General features: G+C 48.6%; 1 protein-coding gene across 3 annotated transcripts in view; it reads left to right on the top strand.

The window, feature by feature from the left end:
- The window catches only part of Shal (potassium voltage-gated channel protein Shal), a 119067-nt gene that overhangs the window by 70271 nt on the left and 23505 nt on the right, over window positions 1-25291 (top strand). For all 3 annotated transcript variants that reach the window (XM_017909624.1, XM_017909626.1, XM_017909625.1), the window contains exons 3-4: window positions 7746-7934; window positions 18517-18669. In XM_017909624.1, coding sequence (XP_017765113.1) covers window positions 7746-7934; window positions 18517-18669 — 342 coding nt within the window. The remainder of the gene's footprint in view (window positions 1-7745; window positions 7935-18516; window positions 18670-25291) is intronic.

The raw sequence follows: 25291 nt of genomic DNA, 5'->3' as shown, positions 1-25291 counted from the left end.
CTCTTTCCCGTTCCAACGTCGTCCATACCCGGGGCAATTTGTCTTCGTCGAGGGTCCAAACTTCTTCCTACGGAACGAAGCTTTCCTCCGTTTCTACCATAATTTACACGCGCATCGTCGGCTCGATTAATCTCGCACGACCTATTAATTTTTTCCTCCGACCACCAGGGATCTCGCTGGAGCCACGCCAGGAAATTTCAGCTTTCCGTTTCCGGCGGCACACGTCACAGGCGAACCCGAGATCGATCATTCCATGCCCGATCACACGGGACCTTCCTCGCCGGCGCTCGTTTCCGGTACCCTTCTTCCAACGAATCATCCGACGTACGTTCCTCCGCTTTTTCATTTTTCCACTCCCCCATGCAAATACTAATCCACCCAGTCTCGTTGTCGGAATACTTTTTTAAATGTAATTTACACCGTAAAATTTAGCGCCGCGCTAACTTTGCAGCTGCATCTATTCGACAGCTGCTCGACGTCGCGAACTGTAGCAACAGTTGAAATTTAATTTTCCTGCGCCATCGCGAGTCTTTGGATAAATTTCAACGGGCAGGGGAGAGTGATTTAAGGCGTTTCGATGGTTAAATGGATTTATTTACACGGTATAGTTGGAAGCTTTTTATTTTTTCGCCGGTGTAGACCGATGCGATAAATAATCTGTGTTTAGGCGATAGGTTTTGGCGAGGGTATAAAATCTATAAGATAAAGTGTTGTATAAAGCGTGGATTCCTGGGAGCCGAAGTTATGTGTTATCGAACGTGTTGGCGAGGTGTTTTAGGAATGACTCGTGGAAGCTGAGAGGTTGCAACGTGCGCGAGTTTCGAGCTTTCTGGTCAGCATTACGCGACTCTAATCGCCTCGATATATAAACTGCGAAAATGTACAAATTGTAAACTATTTCGAGGACAGGGAGCGTAAACTGTTAAGAGAATCTTGAGATATGTTCTCCGACTGTCTTTCAAAGCGGAGCCCATTTCCTGGTAATTCCCGATGAGAAACGGTACACGCGATTTTTTCTGGTTCTCGTGGAGAAATCTGTCTATAGAAAAGTAAAATTCGCCGACCAGGCGAGAGGTAACGAGAACGGAAATTGCCAAAAGGCACTCTGGCAGAGAACGCTCCCGTCCGTATCGGAATTCGATCCCTCCCCCCGTCGCGCCCCGTTGCAAGAAGTCAAACATTTACCTACGTGGCGCGATTTTCCTACGTAGCTGCCCTAAGTTTAGCCATTCGGCCAAACACTGTCCGTCGATGCGTGAATTACGCGCGATTACGGGAACGGAGAGGCGCATCCACGGCGACTCGCTAATTATAGGTACGCTTAGCTAGGGAGCCTAGCGGTGTTTACCGTATTTATACCCCAGGCGAATCGTATATTTTCGCGAGATCGACGATCCTGGGTCCGATTCGCGTCTGCAAGGTGTCACGTGGCCATCGGCCGTGCTCGCGGATGTTTAGGCGGCCGGCCGACCGCAGCTGCGAAATGTCAGGAAGTTGTCCTCGAATGCAGATTCGAGGGGCGCAGCCGCGACCGCCTGCACTTTCCGCGGCTTTTACTGCCTGCAGCCACGAAACCCGTGTATGTACAGTGACGGGCAATCGTTTCGCGTCGTTGTTTCGCAATGTCGTCACGCTCACACGGATCTATCGCCCCTGTGAGAGCCGGCACGTGTCCCTATCGCTGTTGGATTTCGGGTTCCGTTTGTAACGACCACGGTTACATACTCACCGCCAGAGGGGATCTGGGAGCTTCGAGGTTACTTGCAAGGGCTCGGTGAACCCTGTAATTCCTATCGCGGCGGTCACTGTTCACGCGCACTCACCGCCAGAGGGAATCTAGGAAATTCGAGGAACCTTGCAAATGTTCGGTGAACCCTCTGCTTCCTATCGCGGCGACTACTGTTCACGAATTCGCCAGTGATGGAAAAAGGGGGTTCAAGGAACCTTGGAAGTACTCTGTGAACCCTCTGCTTCCTATCGCGGCGATTACTGTTCACGCATTCGCCAGTAATGGAAAAAGGGGGTTCAAGAAACCTTGGAAGTACTCTGTGAACCCTCTGCGCCCTATCGCGGCGACCACTGTTCACGCACTCACCAGTAGTGTGAAGCAAAAGGGTTCGAGGTTACTTGTCATGGCGCAGTGAACCTTCTGCTTCCTATCGCGACGACCACTGTTCACGTACTCACCAGTAGTGGGAAGTAAAGGGGTTCGAGCTACTTTGCAAATGTCGGGTGAATCCTGTGCCCCCTGTCGCGGCGACCACTGTTCACGCACTCACCAGTAATGGAAAAAGAGGGTTCGAGGTTACTTACAAGTGCTCAGGGAACCCTGTAATTCCTATCGCGGCGACCATAGTTCACACACTCACCAGTAATGGAAAAAGGGGGTTTAAGGAACCTTGCAAGTACTCTGTGAACCCTCTACTTCCTACTGCGGCGACCACTGTTCACGCACTCACCAGTAATGGAAAAAGGGGGTTTAAGGAACCTTGCAAGTACTCTGTGAACCCTCTACTTCCTACTGCGGCGACCACTGTTCACGCACTCACCAGTAATGGGAAGTAAAGGGGTTCGAGGAACCTTGCAAGCATTCAAGTACTCTGTGAACCCTCTACTTCCTACTGCGGCGACCACTGTTCACGCACTCACCAGTAATAGGAAGTAAAAGGATTCGAGGAACCTTGCAAGCATTCTGTGAACCCTCTGCTTCCCATCGCGGCGACCATTGTTCACGCAATCACCAGTAATGGAAAAAAGGGGTTCGAGGACACTTGCAAGTACTCTGTGAACCCTCTGCTTCCTATCGCGGCGACCATTGTTCACGCAATCACCAGTAATGGAAAAAAGGGGTTGGAGGAAACTTGCAAGTACTCTGTGAACCCTCTGCTTCCTATCGCGGCGACCACTGTTCACGCACTCACCAGTAGTGGAAAGCAAGAGTGCTCGAGGTTCCTCGTAAGTCTTCGGTAAATCCTCTGCTTCCTATAAATATAAATTCACGATCTTTCTATCGTATTCTGTGTTGGAGGCACGTGCCTGTTAGGTAGACTTATCGACGAGATTACTAGCAGGCCTAGGACGGAAACGCACCCCTTCCTTCTCTTTATGTCTTTCTGTCACTCGCCCTTCGATCAACAGAGTCGTTTAGGGTTTTCGATTATAGCCAAGACGGTAAGGGAGGGTTACTTGTAGGGTACCCATTCTTAGATTTGGAATAGATGTCTTGCGTTCTTTTGTCATAAAGGGGTGGGTCCATGTTGCGGATGAAGGCAGCTGTATCACTTGTCTAGGGTTCCTGGTGTCAGAACCGCAGCGAGTTACAATTTTTTAATTGTAATACAGTCGTTTAGACAATGATAGGTTTAGTGTAATGATACTATTTGTAGCAAGAATCCTTCCAAGATCATAAAAGACACGTGTCGTATATTTTTATTTTAATTAATCGTCTGAGAGATATTTCGTTGCTTCAATTTGAACGGGACATCCTGTATATCATAGTTTACGTTACTTTAGAGTAGAAGATATGATGAATTTATAAATATAGACTTACGAAACTACCATATCTCAGGTGTCAAATTACGCCAGGAACTGTGAACTTATTACACGGAAGTGAATTTTGATTTCCCGTGTCTTCAACGTAACAAAGCGTGGATGTTGAAAGTCCGCGGTCGTAAAAGGAAAACGATGGACGTTGAATCGCAGTTGGGGAAGAATTTTTATGCCCAGATCGTTGTTGGGGGCGTGAAAAATCCTAGCCGAGGTAATCGACGAGCGAGAGGCATGAACGGAATCGTTACGGAAATAAAGAGAATTTTCGGTGGCCAGAATAAAGCTAGTTGAAGGATTTATAGGGGAGTCATAATCACGAGTTCGCGCCATATATCTCGAGCCTTATCGCGGCCAGTTTCGTAACTAGTTGCTCCGTGATTCAGCGATCGTACGTTATTGTGCCGTTAAGGACATTTTGTAGAAGAATTCCGCGAGATCCACGAAAGCTGATAAGGGGAACAGCCGAAACTTTCGTGCTCATGGCACCCTGCTCTATATACCATTGGGCGTAATGCAAATTACAGACCGGATTCTCGATAAAGTTTTTACTGTTGGGTGTAAAAGCGGACAGGGAAAATAGCGGTTAATTTTGATAGTGGCGTGACGATCTCGTGGAAGTAATTATCGATTCATCTGTCCGGTCATTGATCTCGAAATCTCTACAATGTCGAGATAGGAAAATATACTGATTAATTTGGAGTAGATTGGAGCAGTGGTGAATTCAAAACTCGGAATTCGACTTCAGATCTCAAATCTGAGAATTCAAAACTCAGAATTCAGAACTGAGAACTCAGAACTAAGAACTCAGAATTCAGAGCTAGGATCTCAGATCCAAGAATTCAGAGCTAAGATTTCAGGACTTAGAACTCAGAGCTAAGATCTCAGATTTCAGACTACATAACTCAGAGTTGAGAATTTAGATTTCAGATCTCAGAACTCGGAACTCAGAATTTCGAGCTAAAATCTCAGATTTCAGATCCCAGAACTCAAAACTCAGAACTCAGAATTCAGAGCTAAGATCTCAGATCTCAGAACTCAGAGTTAAGATCTCAGAACTCAGAACTGAGACCTAAGATCTCAGATTTCAGACTACACAGCTCAGAGTGGAGAACTCAGATATCAGATTTCATATTTCAGAACTCAGATCCCTAATTTAGTACTTAGGCCTCAGATCTCAGCACTCAGAACTCGAAACTCAGATCCCTAACTTAGAACTCAGGCCTCGTATCTCAGATCTCAGAGTTCAGAATTCAGAAATCAGAGCTCTAAACACAGGAGTTAGAGCTCAGAACTATAAACAGAGGAGTCACAGCTCAAAACTCCGCGCTTCAAACGATTTCGTGAACGTAGTTATCCAATGATAGTCGATGTTCGAAAGAATCCTGTCGGTGAATGATCTGGAAATTTCTCCTCGTGTCGATTACCGTCGACAGGCGTCGTTTCGCGCTTGATTTCGGTGCCACGAAGTTTACGACCCTCGCGGATGTAGTAAAAGGCTCGTTAAAGAGAAATAACGCGTTAATGATGGATTCACCGAAGCTACATCCATGCTGTGCACCGGAACGATGTCATTTAACGCGAGTTCTTCGTCTTCCACGCGAGAAGTCTCGTACGATGAAAGCTGAACACACACGGCGCAGCGTCCGGTTGGGCTGGCTGGTTTCTCGAGATAAATGGTAATAACGTTTGCCTGGTGAATTATATTAACGCTGGTTTGCCGGTAAAAGCTTCGCTGGCTGGCGAAAAAATGTTTGCACGATAAAATTCGCGGTAGGAACGAATTTCTCGCTAACGTAACAAATAGTCGTGTTAACGACACGTGGAATACACGGTTATTTCGAAATCCTGCACGATTTTAAACTTTAAGATCCCGAAAGAACGTTGTCAATATTCGACGTTTCTATTCCCAGCATTCGCTATTATTATCACACGCAAATGTGGACCAATGATATCCCCTTCGCGTTCATGGAAATTCAGTTCCTCGAAATAAAACAACTATTCGTCAGTATCATCATGGAAGAGCAATCTTTGCCAGTGCCTTTCCCCAATTTTCTCGATAAAGATACGGATATTTAACTATGTTTGTTAATCCTTGAAATACCCTTTGGGCAAATACTATTACTCATTAGGTAAAATACGATGACAGCTTGAAGCGTGGCCATGATATACGCCAAGTACCTGGAGTCTGAGAGTCAGTAATTCAGTTCGTTTTTCGGTTTATAACCCCTACTCTTGTACCTCAAATTCGGAAACTCCATTCTAATTGCAAATTCCATAGCCCCACCAAGGGTCTACATAAGGGCTAGTCCTCTTAGCTCGTTGAGTATCAAAACACGCGATAGCAAGATAGGGAGACAGTTTGTTAAAGGGGCTATAACTCAGAGGAATAGTAATCACTGGAAACGGTGGGAAAACTGTATAAATCTTTATTGAACAGGCGAACGGTTAGAACTGATCTGTTTAGGGCCACGCAGGTCACAGGACGTCTCCAGAAAATAGGAGACAAAAGACAAAACGAAGGGGAAGGGATCGCTTCCTCATCGCTAGGATCTACAGTTTACTGTACTGCTTAGTTTTTACTACAACACAGTCCATTTACTATTTCGAAGCTAAACACAATCTCCTCAAAGAACCGTTCGATATTAATCGTCAAGCAAGATCGACCTAGTGACGATACACAATGTTCTATAATCATAGGTTATCCAGGTCGCGCCATTATTACTCGATCAAGTCCGTGTCATCGATGATCAATGTCACTCGAAGATCACGCGTCAATCACAAAGTCGAGTCATTAACGCCATAACCTGGGAAGATGCCGATGCTGGGCAAGACGAGAAAGGAGGAAAGTAGATAAAAAGGCAGAGGAAATTAGCAGAAGGGTAAACATTTACCTTCCCCGCAGCTGATGCAGAGGATCATCCATGGGGATGGAACCCTTCTGGATCCTTTGACCAAAAGTACTTTCGCCAAACAATGTTATCCCGCGTTATTTCGAAATTACACACGGGTGTCTTTGCTGGCTCCGCAGGGGATGAAAACCGAATTAACCTTGTTTGCCTCTTCTCCCCCATGTAGATCCGCGACGCAATGTTTTCGCTCTTCTTTCTTGAATTATCTTGCCCCGTTACCGATATCCCCTTTGTACCCAACGGCAGCAGTCTCTTATCGAATTCCGCTATTGGAATCGGATGGCCTATCTCCATATTCTTGATCCTCGTCCCCGTTAAAGTATATTTCTCTGCAGGACCCAGGCTCTGGTAACGAGGTTACCGTAGTTCGACTTGGGAATTATACGCGAACGGGGACTTGGACCAAGACTGAAAGCTCTTAAGGTCGTTACCTCGCAGGAAGGTACTTGTTTACTCGCGAGTTATCCGTAATAATTAGGCACGGGAAAGGAAGGGAAGCCACTCGGATCGATTCGTTTCCCTTTGTGAGCCGAAAAAGTTGTTCGTAAAATGGCCGTCTCGACGAGGTCTCGCGGAGCCGTGGAAGGAGCGAAAATCCAGCGGTCGGGCCATAATCGTTGCGGAAATGGGCGTGGACGCGCTTAAAGCTTCAGATCGCCGTCGCGTATTTGCGGCATTTGAATGGCGTGCACACGGTAATTTCTCGCGGAAAATCCTCGCTAAAAGCTTAATTGACCGAGCGTCGGCGGAAAGCGGGAGACGCCTCGGGGAACGATGGGAAAATAGGGGGGAAAAAAAGAAAACAGCCGGGGACAATGCGTCGTTGTTAGTCTAATGACTTCTTCTGCGCGCGAATTCGCGTTCCCGAAGCGAGTGAAGTTGATGCGTTTCCCGTTGTCATCATCGCGATTTCGCTGTGCGGATTTTCAACGCAGCAGCCCCGTCTGCGCCGCCATTGTTCCACGCGAGACAATTTCACTCGACCTGGAAAGACACGCGTCTTCGCTTCCCTTTGACCGAATTCTTCTCTTCAACGCCTGTCTTCCGGCGGAACGTCCTTCAGCTCGTCTGGATTTCCCGCCAGACACTGCCTTCTACCACGAAACTTGTTCATTTGCCCGAAAACTTTCGCAACGCGAACTAGATTGACCGTGAACCGCGTTTTCTTTCTCCCTTCTGTCATATTTTGGCAACGTCCGACTGTTTTCTTTTCCAGCGATGAAACTTAGCCATATAAAGGATGACGTGCGCGATTGAAATATAACGATGTTCGTTTTCTCGTTACAGAAAGCCAGATTGGCACGAATCAGGATCGCGAAAGCGTCAAGCGGAGCGGCCTTCGTGAGCAAAAAGAAGGCGGCCGAGGCCCGATTGGCCGCGCAGGAGAGCGGCCTTCAGCTGGACGACAACTTCAAGGAGGAGGATATTTTCGAACTGCAGCATCATCATCTACTTCGTTGTTTAGAGAAGACCACGGTACGTAGTCAAAAATCACTTATTTTCACACCTAGGTACCTTCATTTGTTTTTGACAATTTGTTGAACACTTTGCTGATCCACGCAGTCATCTATGCGATCTAGAAGTTTATCTATGCAGATACATAAATTAATTGAACTGTCCTATGCAACAAGGGCTTCGCAGTACATTTTTAAACGCGTCTCCCAAATTTTGTTCCAATATTTCCAAAACTAGCTAGGTTTCGGTACGCTGTCAAACGTTTAGAGATTTTCCTTCAATCCACGCAGTCATTCATGTGATCTAGAAGCTTATCTATGCAGATACATAAATTAATTAAACTGTCCTATGCTTCAAGGGCTTCGTAATACTTCATTTCTAAACACGTCTCCCAAATTTGTTCCAATATTTCCAAAACTAGCTAGGTTTCGGTACGCTGTCAACTGTTTAGAGATTTCCTTTGAAACGCCATTTTGTTCCAGTTAAAGTCAAACTCTAAACGGTTGATTATACACTAGAAAAGCTCATCAATCTTCGTTAGCAAAGCCTGGACTCTGTAATTTTCTCGCGATCATCCGTGACACTTGTCACGATTGCCATGTCACACCTGTACAGTGTCATGACGCGACAGTCCAAGCTGGAAGGGTGAAGACGAATAATTCAGCGGCTATGCGAAGGCTTGCCGTCATTGATGCAGAAGCGTTCGCTTCATTAAGCCCAATACAAGGGCCTAGTTTCACTCCTTTGACACTTTGTTGAACACTTTGCTGTCCACGCAATCATCTAATCGATCTAGAATCCTTTGGTTGTAAATACGTAAATTAATTGATCTGTCCTATGCAACGAGGGCCTCGCAGTACATTTCTAAACGCGTCTCCAAAATTTGTTCCAATATTTCCAAAACTAGCTAGCTTTCGATACGCTGTCAAATGTTTAGAGATTTTCTTTGAAACGCCATTTTGTTCCAGTTAAAGTCAAACTCAAAACTGTTGATTATACATTAGAAAAGCTCATCAATCTCCGTTAGCAAAGCCTGGTCTCTAATTTTCTCGCGATCATCCGTGACACTTGTCACGATCGCCACGTCACACCTGTACAGTGTCATGACGCGAGAGTCCAAGCTAGAAGGATGAAGACGAATATTTCAGCGACTGTACGAAAGCTTGTCGTCATCGACGCAGAGGCGTTCGCTTCATTAAGTCTAGCACAGGGGCCTCGTTTCATTCCGTGGCATCAGTTGCGAAACGTGGAAATGTCGCGTTATCTGAGAGCCGGTTCATTCTCGGGTGCTAAGTAACGTCGCCTGCTTCGAATCCAAGAGTCTGCTTCGCGCGCGCTGCGGAGTAATTTGAATAAACCCCCTCTGTTCGCCGTCCAATTTTAGCACAGCACTTGTGCACGAGGGATACCGTGCCACCCACTGAGTGTGGCGCCCGGCTTACCCGCGCACACACGTGCAAACAGAGAGAATAACCCTCGTGTGTCGTTGCGACAGGTATACGCGCTGGGTTTGCGCGTGTCTGTGCGCCTGTCAGTGTACGCGCGTGTATAGCGAACGCGCTAGCGCATAAACCCTCGTTGCTGTCTTTGTGCAGCGGGATGTATAGGCTGTTTCATTAACTCTGATATAGCGGGATTTCATAGCGAATTTGTGATCGCGATTTAGCTCAGCTTTTCACTAGGTTATGAGAGGCTGATAAATAGGTCAGTTGGCGTTCTGCAAATCGGAGCCCGGGCCTCGGTGGCCACTCGTGTCCGAATTTCAGCGGAAATTGTGTTAATTGCAAGTTATCAGGGAGGATGCATAGTTTACAAGATCAAGAGGAACCGTGCATACCAACGATCCGTTCGATGCCTGCTCGTTTCCCCGGGAACAAATCGAACGCTCTTCGATTTACTTTAATTTCACGCCGATAGCTCGTGTACTTGGCCCGACGTTTTTAATTGCCAAACTTTATCGGAGTTTATCGGTTATTCTCGATTATACTCCCTAGGTAGCCTATCCTTTTCGCTTTCATTCTTTATCAGCTCTCAATCACACGGGTCCCCTTTTGACAGCGGCTCTGCTCGATAGTCTCAGACATCCGTTCACAGCCCCCTCTCTGGTGGGTGTACTTAACCCAGAAAGCAGTGCGATTCCGGCCGTCTTTGTCGACTCGCGAACAAAATCGTGCATACGCCCCGAGGCGTCGTCGTTCCACTTCCTGCTGTCTTCTGTCGTCTTCTGCAGCTTCTTCTTCGCGTCTACGTGCCATGATCGAGACTTCCTGCCGGCGTTTATCCTCCCGTTCCAACCGGTCTCGCGAACCATCCCCTCTTTTATATTTCCCCTTTGGGAAACCTCTCAATGGTCTTATCTTCAGCTACAGACCTCCGAAATTTTTTAAATCTCTGAATTACCATGTCCACCTTCTCCTCCGTCGTGTTTCCGGTTGTCTCGGCAAATTACCTTGCCTGCACGCGGCAGTTTGTTCGACTTTCGGCTGGAATGATTAACGCGTTTGCACGAGAACGGGTTGCGAGTCCACCGAGACCGGGACGTAACTTTCGACTGGATTTAAACCAAGTTGGAACATCGTTGTACGAAACGCGGGACGTGCTCGCACGGTTGGATAAATATTAAGTTTCCGGCGGAGCAAACTCGCGCGGGCCAAAGGGACAATGGGTGTCAGGATCGAGAATGGCATGGCCAAGTTCTGTCACGCGTTCTTTTCCGCCACGTCTGCCACGATCGCTTCTTCGCTTCAGAATTTTCCAATCAAAACTTTGCCAACCTCTCGCTTTAATTCTCTCAAGGAAACCCGACGCTCTCCTCGTCTAACGCGCGGTTACTCCCGAGTCCCAATTGCTCGACGCTCGTGTCCCGCGTAATTGGTAACCGATACATTTCCAAGGAACCCTGGGATCAACGCGGAAGAATGACCACGGACGACGTGGCACCGCGATAACGTCGCGAAATAACAAGAACGCGATGACCTTTGGCGAATCGACTCCCTCGGTCGATAGATTACGCCCTTAGATCCTGTCAATGGCTCCTGCCGGGGCACTCGGGACTCTCAGAGTATCAGGGTAGCCTCTCGAGCCAAGAAATGGTTTTCCTGTCTCGGTTTCGCGGCCACGGATGTTCCTCGTGAAAAGAAACGTCGTCGAAATTCGACGATGACGTGAAATGGACGTGTGAATGTAGTCCGGCATACATGGCTGCCCCTTTTCCCAGATATTTCTAACGTGTCAGAGGCAGCTCGTGAAGACCGGCTTCTTTGTCTCCTATCTGGATGACTCGTTCCTCGCGATAATAAGGTAACGGTTACCAGCGCAAGGGGAGTCTTTTCACTCGTAGCAACTCCTCTGTCACTGGATAACAAAAGGGAATTCTAGGAGGATTGAAATTGAACTCGTATTCCGGCCAGTCTGCCCTCTCGTCATCGCCATGGCAAAGGCGGTCGTTTCGAAAACAACGCGGATGATCACGAACGTCGTCGCTTGGCGAAATGAGATTCTGGATCTCAACTCTACGTCGCATAGCATAGCAAAGCGAGTTCTCAGCTGGAGCGGAGGGATGCACGCGCGATCTAGGCGCATTCCTCGAGATCATAACGACGCTGTCCCCGCACGGAATCGCAAGGAGAGAGCATGGAAACGATCTCCGTCGGAGATCTTTCCAGGCTGTTCGCGTGTGGTTGCGCAGCTCGCAAGCATCAGACGCGGCCAATCGGTGTCGTCGTGTCGGCGTATTGATTTCTTCCGGGTCGTGGTCGACCTCGATCGAATCTCTTCGGGAATCGAAGTCGTCGAGGCGAGACGTCATCCCGAGACCCGGGGACTAATTATAGCCGGGAAACGGCGTTAAAGAGATCCAACAATAGCGTAGCCCCATCGGATTTTCCGATTCGCGTGGCATGGCGGACGTGAGCGTCGGAAGAAAGTGTTCGTTCCTTTCTTCGAACGAAAGCAACATTCTCTCCTCGAAAACAGGATTCTCGTTGCTCCGAACATCGTTCGTGTTTCAAGATGGGAACTTCATTTTGACCCTCTGCTCGACGAGGACGCGAGCAATTCGGTAAAGTTAGCCCCGTGTCTTCTTCCTGTTCACCGAGTCAGCAGTTCGCGAGAGAAAATTGAGACGAGAGGAGTTGCACGAGCGGAAGTCTAGTCTCGAGCAAGGGACACGTTTGGCTTGGAGCACGTGGAAAAGCGTTCTCGTGTTTAAGATCGATCGATGGGGAGAAAAATTTTGTCTGGCTTGGTCCGTTGGGTCAGGGTCTCTGTCCCGACTCGCTTCTTTGCTAGTTTTATATTCTTTTTCTCGTTCGTGTACTACTCGGTAGTTTCCGGTGTGTTCATCCTCAGCGGGACGATATTAAATTCGCAAGTGGTTTAGCCGTGTCACCGCTTTTCGGTGTCGCAATGCATACGCAACGCCGAATGCTCAGCAGCCGCCGCCATCGCCGCCATATTTGTACCTCTCCATGGTCCGCGACTTCGTCTTTCCGCCGCTTCGAAGTAATTCGACAGAGTCTGTTTAACTCTTTCCGATTTTCGCGTTCAAAACCGAGGAAACCTTTATCACAGAGGGAACTGGCAAATAATGGCTAGCCAAAAAATACACATAGGTTCGAAACTTCTCGGTGGAACCTCGCTCCTTGATATACTTGGCAACGGACCAAAGTCTCGAACTTGGATTACGAGATCTCCTTTCGATTATTCAGAAACAAAATCAGTCTGAGAAATTGGCCGGCTATTTCCACCACTCGTACTTCCCCAACTGCCAATAGCGGGGTCGATTAAATTCCGCTCGAAGCGGATCGCCGGCTCGTCTGAGGTGTCTACCTTGAATCCACCGCGTGGGAGATTGATAAAAATCGACGCGGTAAATCGCGTTTTCTCGCTGGTCGATTATCAGGACTCGGTCTGACGCGAAGGCAAGAGGTAATCCGACGAAATAGGATGGAACGTACGGATAGGTAGGAACATCCATAAAATGGCGACAAGTGTACGGCGTTGCGGGGTCCGGTCGAGCGACGTGGCGAGTTATTTATGGGGCACGAGGATGGCCCGGCTGAATTTACGAACGCTGATCACCGCCTCTATTAAGCAGGGAATGCATATCCATCCTGGCGCGTCTTGCGGTCGCTGCATTTCTAAAATGGTGTCGCCCGTTGCTGGTATTCGTCTTCGCCGAATGGCGAAGCCAAATTTCCACGAACTTCGAATAATAATCGCGACACGGTTCTATCGTGCTGGTCGTATCGCGAGATTTTTCGCGTAGACTCGAGAAAAACGCTCCTTTTTCGAGGATACACCCTGATCCTTTGAAATGCAATTGAATTTTCGCTCAATGGACACTTTCTCCAATCCGGCACGATACGATCGCGAATTGGCGAGCAATTGGATCGGAAACCGGCCGATTCCGCTTTCCGATCCATTAAACGCGATTGTGAGCGGGAAACGAGGCAAGTGGAGGCGCGGGAATTTGTTTAATTTATATTTAAACGGCGCGCGGCTGGATCTCGCGACGATGGAGATCAATGGCTGCGCTAGTTAGACGTCGCAATTGGTAGCCCTCCAAAACGGTGTCATGACACGCGTCACTATCTTGGAGAGGTCAGTTGCGTTTATAACCACCTTTACAATCCGCCGTAACAAAAATAGCGCTACCACTCTGTTTATAGAAGCCGCCGCTCTGTACGCGGGTTCTTTTTCACGCAGGCCTGCCCGTTTCTATTCTCTGACGTCAACTCCGTCGCGATTGTATATTTTCCAAATGAAAATACGATCGGGGTAAAATAACGACGGTGTTAAGTATCGTTCGGACACGGGGATCAAAGATCGTTCCAGACGAATCGATAAACTTTTCTGCACCAATTTTTCTTCCCCCTTTTCCATCCTTTTTCTAACGACGATCGCATCCTGGCCGGAAAAATCATAGCGCCCGGAGCAGTTGGAGCAAGTGCAATTTATATTCATCAAGTTCGAAGTAGAATGAATGATAGTTAGTTCGGTATTCCCGGGAACTTGGAAGAAACTTTTTCCTCGGCTACTTAACTGCTCATCGCGTATTAATTAAGCCGGCCTGTTCCTTCTCCTGGAAACCCAAACCTCTCTGCTTTTCAGCGTTAAACACACCCCTTCCGCGATACCTGCAGTCTTGCTCCGAGTTCGCTGACGATCCAGACTGCTCGTCGGTCCGTTCCTCCACGATCGTTTCTTTTGACGCCAGTCCGTGTACCTTGCACCCCCGCTGTCTCGTGTCTCGGCACAGGGAGAGATTGATCGCACAAAGCGCGGCATTACCGAACTCGCTATTGTTCGCTGATCAAAGTGGAACACGTATCCTTGCTCCAGTATGTGACAAAGAACCGTCTAAGTTGCCGCTTTGAAACAAAGTTGAGAAACGCATACAACCGCGTTCCATCCCTTTCTACCATCTACCGCCAAACGTTCTCACGAGACGTTGGCCCCTTGATCAATAGCCTCGCGATTTCACCGTCCGATCCTCCTCTGCTCCTGGACTAACGAACGAATCCATACGAAGCACCAGACTCGCCCCGAGGATTCGGATAAAGGATCTTCCCCGAGTCGCCCCGCGACTCGTCCATTCGTCGATCCAAGCAAGACCAATCGCGTTTCCTCCTGCGGGAACACGCTCGTATATCAACGAGATCCTGCGAGGTGAAGCGATAGAGGTGCGAGCAGCAGGATGTCTTTTGTCGGTCGGGTATCTAGGCCCCGTTGGAGTTGGCTCGTTTTATTTCCACGCTCCGCTGCCGCTCGCGGCAACGAAAATAAGAGGCTCTGACGCGATAAGGACGAGTTTAATCCGGGAAACGCCGGAGACGCTGGCCTATTCCGAAATACTCGCGCGAATAAAGCCGCGGATCGGATTCTGCCTCGTTTACCAGCATCTCTCTCTCCGTTCTTCTCCTTCGTTTCCAATTTTTTCCAGCTCTTTTCTCCTCGTTTCTTCGCTTTTCTACACCCCCCGTCTTCGTTGCGGTCCAGTGAGGAATATTTTTGTTGCAATAGAAACTAAATACGTACGAAATAAACTCTACATCCTAGCGATGTGGGGGCGATTTCTTCCTCTGCGTTTTGTCTTTTGTCAGCGCGTGTCTTTTATTTACCGTTTTCTAGACACGTCTTTTGACCTGCATGGCTCTAAACAGACAGGCCAGTTCCAACCGTTTGCCCGTTTAACCTTTTGATTGACACGCCGAAATTATTTGTTTCGCTCAGGACGCCTCGTGAGATGCACCGCTAGATGCAAGATTTGTTCGAATATTTTCTTGATATTCTAATAGAAATCTTTGGCACTTCTGACGCCTCGTGAGATGCACCGCTAGATGCAAGATTTGTTCGAATATTTTCTTGATATTCTAATAAAAATCTTTGGCACTTCTTATGTCAATGTATCTTCTAATTAGCGGTTATATTCAAAATGCACTAACTGTCAATTTTCATTCAATGTTGTTCAATGTAATTTAAGTAGTTCAAGCGTTCCGGTCACCAATGACCAACGTGGCTAGTCAAAGTGTTGACACATTGTTGACCAGTGACTCGTTAACTCGTCTTTTCCAGCCTAAACGTTGTTGACCATTGACGAGTTGACTCGTCATTGCACTTGCATTATCTATTTCAATTTATGAAACCCAGGATGATATAGAATATTGCGCGTGAAAGTGATTTTGAAGATTGGATTACAAAATAATAGCCGATGACACGACACAGTTTCTGTGTAAAATTGCTGGTCAACAAAGTGTTAATAAACATCTATACAGTTTTTCCACCGTTTCCACTGGCTTCTATTTCTTTGCATTATAACCCCTTAACAATTTTTCACGATTCTGATTTGTGCCTGTAAAATAATCCGAATTTTCCGAGTCGTCGCGATCCGCCACGATTCCGCGGTTCATGAAATTTAAATCTCCGCACGGGGTCAGGGTATCGAACGACGGGAAACGAATTTATGAATGTTAACGCGGCCATCTCGAGTCCGTCCGCGACGGAGCGTGGTCGATGTTGCTTGGTCGGCGTGCTACAATTATATCGCTCGTTTAGTCGATAGACCGTCTATTGACAAGGAAACGCCAATCAATAGCCACGTTTCGAAAAGTATTCCGGCGTCGTAGATAACGCTCACACAGAGATGGCCGCGATGACTCTCAAAGCCCGCGCCGATATTCGTCTTCGTCGGCTGCTTTGACTTTCGCTCGCGCTGGACAAGCCCGATGTGCTTTATCGGTGTGACCTTTTAGCCGGAATTTACCGATGCGAAAGCCTATCGATTTTTCCGAGTAAAACGACCGTGTGCAAGACAGATAGCAGATAGAAGGTAGAACGAAAAGGGAAAGGTATGCGTGTTTCGTCGTTGGACAATCGGAAGTGGAGGACGTCAGACCTAGCCTATCCACTGTCAAAGTTTCGAGGATGAAAGCGGGAACTAGTTGGGCGAGTAGAAAGAAAAGGGTGGTTATCGAGTAATCTCGACGTCAGTTCCGCGAGAACTCTCTCCGCGGCGAAGATTCGATCCCGCGGAATGGAGCAGCCACGCAATCTCTTCTGGAAACCACTCGGCGAAAATTCAGAGGGAAGCCTCGGAGGCTGTGCCTAGGCTAGGTTAAATACTCGTGCGACAGATTTTCCGTGGCTCGCGATCGATTCCCGCTATGAGGTTACGAACGGACTGGTCTATTTTTGCGGTCCGACATTGCGGCTGCTTGCCTCGCGTCGATTAGCCCTTTTTCCATTCCACCCTTGGTCCATCGATTATCGGGAATTCCACGGGAAATTCGACGCCTACTCTTTTCAACTTCCACTCGCTAATTCGGCGTAATTCTGGACGTTAATAAAATCATCGACAAGTCTCGATGAAGTTTGCGTTTGTGTTCTCGCCGTGATTGAGCTGGAAATCCTGACGTAAATGGCCGGGACACGAGAGTAACGACGTGTGTACCTTTGCATAAACGCGTGCCCTCCCTCTGGCTATGTACTTCTAGCGGAGAAACAACTCGCAACACGATGCGAGCAATACTCGGCGGACCAAAGTTGGATCTCGATCAGTGGGACCTGGTTGGAAATGGTCCCGCGTGGTCCGGTGTGTCAAAAGGCGAGTAATATTGCTTTCCGAGCAATCGTTCTCGTCACCTCGTATTTCTTCTTCGATTTCGCGCTTTATAGCCCGTTTTCCGCTTTTCGAAGCACCATTTTCTTCCGCCCGATACCGGAGCGGACCATTTCCAAGGGTGAACAAGCTTCGAAAGGAAGATCGACTCGTATCGTTCCGAGATAGACCTATCAAACGTAAACGAAGAGCCGAGACGGGAAGAGGTTGTCTGACAAGGCACGTTCTCGATCTACTTTGGCTACACGTGCAACGCGTCTACGTTGTCGATAACTGCGATGAAAAGCAAAGCTGCTTTAATTTCCAAATGGAATATATAATTTAAGGTCGTGCAACGACGCGCATAATCTGCTCGATCGCGTCGGTGTTGGATTAAAAATGGACGCGGATGCCAAACGGGGAGGGTCGACAAGCTCGTTTCGAGGTTCCGCGAAATGTTTACGAATTTCCCTGAGGGAAGGAGTCGCTGGAATTTACAGCAACGGTCTATCGGTATAGTATCGTGGATTATAAAAGTTGGAACAAGGGGGATCGAAACTTTAGACGGTAAATTACGAGACTGTAAACTTAGCCATTGGCTCTACCCTGGCGGGCACATATGTACCTTCGACTAGTTCTAGAAAACTTTATCCTTGATCTAAAAACGATGTGGCGCTATATTAAGTAGGCGGAACTGTTCGATTTCTCGCTTCCTTCTACGCGTTAGAGTTACTGTATCAACTACGAACGAAAGATCTCGCGATTACGTATCTCTTCCGCCTACTCTCGCCTTATTTGCTTCGTTTACTTTGCTGCGTTCCTTGACTTCAAAATTATTATTTGTAATAACTATTGGAACTATACTGTACATCTGGAAACCCTTTTGTAGCTTTTCCTTTAGACTAGAGTCGCAGAATTTACGAGACCTTCCTGGGGTCAGTCAATTCAGTCCCAGGATGGAGGCCCAACGGTTAGGCCACATCGTTTCACGCTATTTGAACGACGTGGATTCTTGAATAAAGCGTACCAAGAATCTATAGCGTTCTTACTAACAATGAACTACGTGCAGTTACTCATATACGTCCCAATTATTATACTCCCCGAATAAAATAGCGTAGGGAAAATTGGTGGCGAAGTCGAGACATAGGTTTCTTAAAGATCGTAAAAATTGCGTTTATTAAAAATAGATCCGAGACTATAAACGTTATAGTCACGTTGCATTCATCTTTAAACACCCTTACACGTGCATTCACACCCCTTTGTACCTCCGAGAACGACCACTCTTACTATCCCCCAGACCTGAGAAATAAACACACTCAAACACTTCACTCCGCGCATCGTTCACTGGCACCAGACACACTTTGTATAATACACCCACAAGCACAGAAAGCAAGAAAATGTCCTATGTAGACACCCCCATCCCCATCTGTTTTCACGCTACCCTTGCTCGAAATCCAGCGATTATTTCCATTTTAACGAGAGAATGCGCAATTTCTGTTGCAGGATCGCGAGTTCGTGGAGATGGAGGTACCCTACAACGGTGCCCCGAAGAGGCCGGGCTCGCCGTCGCCCCTGACCTCCCCCGCGCACAGCACTGCCTCCAGGGGCGGCCTGCTGCATGCCTGCTGCGGCCGCTGCTACCCCCAACGTTACCAGGTACGCGGTCGCCGTATTCTCGCCTCGACGACCTCCATAAGCGAGGGTCCACCCTCGTCTTCCTCCCACTCTCACCAATCGCAGCCGAGCGGGCAGCCGGTGCAGTCCCATTATCAGCCGGTTGACCCCACCACGGTGCCGAATGTCGCGTTTAACGTGCCCGGTGACAGTGATCGGCAACGTCGCCAGGGCACCAGCTCCTCCAGCCCCTACAACGAGACAAGGGTGTGAGCCGGGCTCGGGACAGCGATTGCATCGGACCGTTCGTTCCTTTCAGCTTCACCCGCGATCGAGATTATCGGTCCCACGATCGTCCCACCCCACTGCACCCCCACTTTCTGGTGAGTCCATCCACCACTCGTGCAGAGTCTTTTTCCTCGCGCAGATCGCTCGCAAGGGTTTGAATCCGGGGTTGATTATCCGTTTGGGTTAGGCTTGTTCGACGGTCTGGTAAATTAGGCTCGAGTTTCAGATATGAGACAGGTAGAATTACAAAGGTGTAGGTAAATCATATCACACGACAGGTCTCAGGATATCAGCTATCCTCGAGGCGACGAGAGGACGCTGTATCGGCAGAAGACTGAGCGTTCCATATCTTAGAAGGAGTTAAGGAGTCTGCCTATTAGTCTGCCTAATTTCGATCTCGGTATCTAACCGAGTCGAGAGCAGTCCTTTCGAACTTTCGGTAATTTCATTCTCGCTGCTGTTCGAGCTCTAGATCGCCAGGCTGTTGGGTTCGGTCGTACACAGCTTCATCGGTACGACCCGGCGGTTCTTCGAGAACCCTTCGAACCCGGTGTTTAAAAGAACGAAACGTTTGTGTTCCGATCCAGGGCTACGTATCCTAGAACTTCTCGAGACTGGATCCTCCGACGACCCGAGCGATCGGTTTAGGTTCGGCGGGTCGCTCGGACACTAATTCCCGGGATTCGGTTATTCGGATGATTTCTCGGTTTCAAGCTACTCCGACCCGAATAGACGAGGAAGTTGCCGCTAGTCCAGATAGCAAGATAACGAATTGTCCGTTGAGCGTACGTAGACCGCGACGACGAAATATCGTGGTTGCTCGTGACATCGAATCCCGGTTGTTAAGCACGACCCCCGAAGGGGGTTGGCTCTCCCTCAAGCACTGCCAGCGAGGGTTCGAATCTCGAACCGTGTGCTTTCTCTTCCTCGGTGATATTCTCGCTATTTTATCTACGCGCTCGCGTGCACTACGAATCATTCGGTGGGCTTGATAAGAGCTGGATAAATCTGCCGTTGGGAGCAGAGTGGGCGGCATCGAAGATTCTCTCCCGCCCAGATTCCTCCTTCTCGAGCAGACAGGATGAGATCCGCTCGAACTCGAGTTAAAAGAACCCATTGAAATATCTGCGCGCGGAACGCGAACAGGAGACGTAAGACGCAAATGGATGCGTTCTTCCGAGCGATCGAGGGGGAACCGGTTTATCGTTCCTCCTTGTCCCCTTTGGCAGGGAATCGAAGAGATCGAGAGATGGAAAACGGAGGGTGGTGCACTGCAGTCTCCTGCTCTCGATTGCCGCACCTTGCCGCGTCGCGCTTCGAGTAATAAATAAAGCGCAGGAACGCAGAACGCACGTGCTGCGTCGGTCTAGACCGGCCGGTCAGACGAGAGCGTTCGCTCTTGCGCTTGGAACCGCTCCAAAACCCATTCCACCGGATGGTAAACGCGTTTCGTAGGCTTCCTTGGCCGATCCAGGCGCGTCTTGCCGCTCAACGATCAACGGTTCATCGAGATCTCGCGCGTGCACGCCGAATCGGCTTTATTCTCGGTCGTGCTTCCGCGAGAGACTTTGCGCTTCTTGCCTGGCAAGCGAAGTCGCAACGCACGAGAAATCTCCGGGCTTTTCTTTGTGATACATTTCTTCTGTGATGCTACCGTTCTTGGAGAAACGAGCGTTATTCTCTCCTCTTCTCTGCTCGTTCTCGCGTCATGTTCCAGCGATTCGAGTGTACGAGTCGGATCGTATGAATTTCGAACGGTAATTCGAATTTCTTGGTTGGAATAGTGGAAAGGTCGACGCGCCAGTCGGAACGGTCTTGTTCCGCTTGGACGTGATCGATCGTGCCGATACTAAGGTTCTACCCGTAGATTAGCGGTCTAGATTACTACCGACTCGTTATCAGTCACCGTCGACCAACGTTCGGTCGTGCCACTACGGTCTAATTGAAATTATCTCTAGCCTTACTCTACTCTCTTCTGGTGGCGAATTCTAAATCGATGTTGTAGCGAATATTCTGGTTAGACACCAGAGGGAAGAGCCGCTGGGCTCGCCGCGCTCCCGAGATCTATCGCTGGCAGATAATTTCGAATTACCTCGAGCACGGCGAGTCCGGGCCTCGTCTCCCTGATCGAAATCGTTAGATCTCTTCGAGAACTCGTAGATCGACCTTAGGATTACCTCTTCCAGTCGAGCGGCCTTTTCTCCAGTCTTACCCCCTCTCGTCTTTCGAAGCACGCAGAGTAGTTCTTCGACAGTAGTATATCATCCCTTCTGCGAGAGACGATGCTTCCGAAAGCGTCACGAAGGAACGAAGCAAGGCGAAATGTGGCTCGAGATCGCGTGCTAATTTTTCCCAACCCCATACCGTGAATGCCTCGTTCGAGGAAATATGAAAATCCGTTCGTCCAGCCGGGTTTCAGGGCACGTACGAATGCGTGTTAATAAGGGCTGTTATGGATACCTCGATACGGAGAATTCGACGCGTATCGATTGCGGCAAGATGGTAGAACGTAGACTCGTAAATCAGCTCGCACGTAGCGAGAGACGACGTTAACGGGAGAAAATGAGAAGTGATAAATGATCTGGTCGGCTGGCAGATCGAGGACGAGACCCCATCGGAACCCCATTAAGCGTCGCTCCCTGCTACACCCACTTTCCTTCACGATCGCTATTTTTCAGCGGTCCAGTGTCCTCCATTTTCCTTCGCCGCGTGTTAATCGTCCATTAATTCCCGAGATATGACCTTCCCACTTTTACCGGTGAAATTTATTTAAACATCGCGCAGCGCGGCTAATTTGAAATTGAAACCACCGCGTTAAATCTCCCGTGTCTAATTTTAATCAGTCCAGAGATTCCGACCGCGCCAGTCAGCTCATCGGAGTACCATTAAACCTCCCCTTTCGTCCTGTCTTTTCGACCACCTTTCATTTCTCAGCGGTCCACCGATTTTTCCCTCTATTACCCGTTAATCGTCCATCAATTCGCGAATTAGCCGCCGATCACCCGCCATCTTGGTATCCGCCATCCGCCACGGAAGCTGTTCCAATTACCGCTGAATCGAATCTCGGTTCGCCTGATCGAGCAACTTCAACTCGAGGCGTCGTCTTCTTTCTTCCAGCCACTTTTTATTAGCCGTTTTATTACCGGAACGGTATCCAACGGTTTACCCAACGTTAACCGTGTGGTAACAGCGAACTATGATCGAGCATAATAGGCGCGTCTGTGACATGTCAGGCCGTTCACGAGCGATCTTTACGTAAACGTCCGCTGCGTGAACCGCGCGTGTCAGCTGGCGAACGTGTACCGCGACGGCTTTAAATCAATGATAAGATTCATATGCACGAACGAACACGGGTCGTCGCGACGTGCGCCGTCACCGGCACAACAAATGTGTTCCTGCTACGTTACGTACAAGGGGCTCCTCGTCCCATCGGTCTGTCCGCCATTGCCGAAATTCACCGAGCAAAATACCAGACGATATGTCCTCCTTGAAAGTACTTCGCGTTCTCTTCGCAGAATTTCGCGTGGTGTCGTTTAGGTGCAGATTTTTCGCGGTCACGATCCCTTTTCACGCGTTTGTACCCCTAGTAGGAACGACCTTCGAGCAGTTGCTGTTCTTCCGCAATGCGCGTTTCGAAATTTATAGCAACGTAGATGACTATGGTATTAAATAGGAAACTGATTGACCTCGATCGTTATTTTGCGAATGATGTGTATATCGATCGAAAGCATTTAAATGGAAGTTTCGAAGCTCGAGTTATAGAAGAATAGTGATGGTTTGGAGCCGACAGGGTTCGTTTATCGTCTACGTAAGGTATCTTTCGACTTAGAACGATTCCGTTAGAAAAGACTCCTTAAATGAAAATCCCAGAGTAGTATATTTCGTTGATAGTAGATTCGATCGCACGATTACGATCTCGAGCCACACGTTCCGTCGCCATCGTCGAAGGTCCCTATGCTCGGTCGATGAAAGGATCGACAGGGATCGACAGGGATCGACAGGGATGGACGATTCCAACGGTCGTCTTCCACCGGCGAATTGTCTATGGTCCCCGCCTAGGTCGAGCCTCGCCGCTCGTCAGCCCTATCCTACGTCTTCCATTTTTAGATTAAAAACTCAACTGGAAGCCGCGCATCGAATCCTGCCCGAGCTCGTGCCCGCCTTCTTCTCGTCCGATCGCACAAACGAATCACGCCCCCGCGACTCTGGCCCCCTCTAACTACGCAACTCTGTCCGAATTCCATCAAGTTCCACGGGACGACGCTGAAGCATTCGCGATGGAAACCAACGGAAGAGATTCGGTGCCAGACGAAAGAGAAAGATAACCCCGCGTACCCCGCGACCCCCCGCTACACTTTTCGTTCTCGGTCGGACCCGCTATTCTTTTTTTTCCCTTTATCCAGTTCCACGGAATTGGATAAAGCCGTCGACCAAGAAGCCGCAGCACGCGGATAATCGAATCGATATCGCGCGAACGGAGACGAACGAAAGCTCGTTCTCCGGTGGTTTTCGTTCCCTTGACCTTGTCCAAGTTCCGTCGAGTATCGCGGGTCCCGACCAAACGCTCCAAGTTCGCAGTCGAAGCTCCGCGGCCACGCTCGAGCAGATCGATCTGCGATTCCTCGAACGTGTCGCCCTTCGACCGTGTCGCGCCTCGTTTTTCCTTCGATTTTTCTGCCGATTTTCCGACCGATTTTTCCACCGATTTTTCATCCGATCTTTCGTTCGATCGCCGACACACGTCCCAGCGGTGTGTCGCGTTCGTTTCTCTGTTTCGTCGTCGAACGTTATCGTCGGATCCATCAGCGTCCTTGGGACTGCAGAGACGGGTCCCCCGGGTGACAGCGGATCGATGAAACCAAAGGTGCGAGCTTTCGGCCCTAAAGTAGCTTTAAGGAACACCTTCTTCTCGTAGATAGGCTCAGCGAGACAGGAATCGCAATGAACATTCGAGATTACGCTAGCAATTATGCGGACTCTGTACATAGGAGAGCGAGTCGATTATTCGATCGCTCGAGGATCGACTGTTGCCTTCGTCGTCGGTTCAGAACGATCGCACTCCTCTATCTGGTATTCCAGCCGGCTCGCGTTAGGGTTGCGCTTACGTAACTTCGCCAACCATTGTGCTCGGGGTTATTGCTACTTGCGAATACCCGCAATTTTCTTTCCATCCTTTAGCCTCTCTATCTTATCTGCCTGCCGAGATCTTCATCCACCGGGACGAATATCCGAAAGGGAAGGCGCGATTTTTCTCCCCGTAGGAAATCCGAGATCGTACGACACGATTTTCTCGTACGAACGAAGACAGACACCCGGGTGGTTTCTCTTCTTTCGCCCGTTTCAAATTTCCAAGCATAATTCATCGGACGGCAGGTTTAATAATCGCGTCGTTGATCCGCGAAATCGTCGCCGAAAGCTGCTAGAACGTTCGTTTTAATCGTGATTCACGGCCGGGATCATCTAAATATCCCTAGCCGGGATTTATCACGGCCAGAGACGCAACGACGTGCCGATTAATCGATTCGTATTAGCGGCATAAATCGCGTCCGCTGAATTTCGCGCGAGATTTACCATCTAATAATTGATTTTATTCGACCTCGTGACGCAAGCCGTGCCGGAATACCGATCTCGATATTTCGCGAAGGCCCGCAGATCGCGCGACTATCCTCGGCTCGCGGCCATTCCACGTGGATTAAGGGTTGTCGTCCACTTCCGTGAATTATCACGTTTAATCCGGGATAAATCTCTCATTGCTCGATATCGCTGCCTTGTTGTTTTCGCCGTGAAACGGATTATCGAGCGGATTCTGGAAAAAGTGCACGCCGTCGACTGGTGTACAGGGTGCTTCCAGCAGAGGGGATGATGTTCTACGAGTCGATCGAGAAGCGGGAATTTTCGGTCGATCTTGATCGCTTGAACTGCCAATAGCGTTTATTCGTATTTTTCATTTTCCAAGTTGCTGAAAATTGCTGCTTTTTGTGTCGATTTTCATTTAAATAAATTCCAATTTCTAATTCTAAAACTATCGCGATCTATCAGGATAGCTGAAGATTAGAATAACATGAGATATCTACAAATTTCCATTATGGAATTTCCATTATAGTCTGTTGGACCCTCGTAGCTGGAGAATTCGAACTCCATTTTTCCGTGACAAAATACGCTATTATTTTCAAATCCCGTTTTTCTGTCGCTATTAACGAGGGTCCGAAGGGAGCCCGGTATCCTCGCGAAGCCAAGTGACAAGAGATATAGTTGAACGCGGAATTTTCATATAACTCATAATAGATTTCCTATTACTCGTTAACTATGTAAGCTATATCCAAGTACACGTTGTACGATCGGTAGTTCCAGCGTTTAATCGTTCGACCGATTATTT

This window comes from Eufriesea mexicana, unplaced genomic scaffold (genome assembly GCF_001483705.2).
Source record: "Eufriesea mexicana isolate 0111107269 unplaced genomic scaffold, ASM148370v2 scaffold19034, whole genome shotgun sequence".
NCBI lineage: Eukaryota > Metazoa > Arthropoda > Insecta > Hymenoptera > Apidae > Eufriesea > Eufriesea mexicana.
The sequence above is the reverse complement of the archived record's forward strand: the minus strand, read 5'-3'. Positions and strand labels throughout refer to the sequence as shown.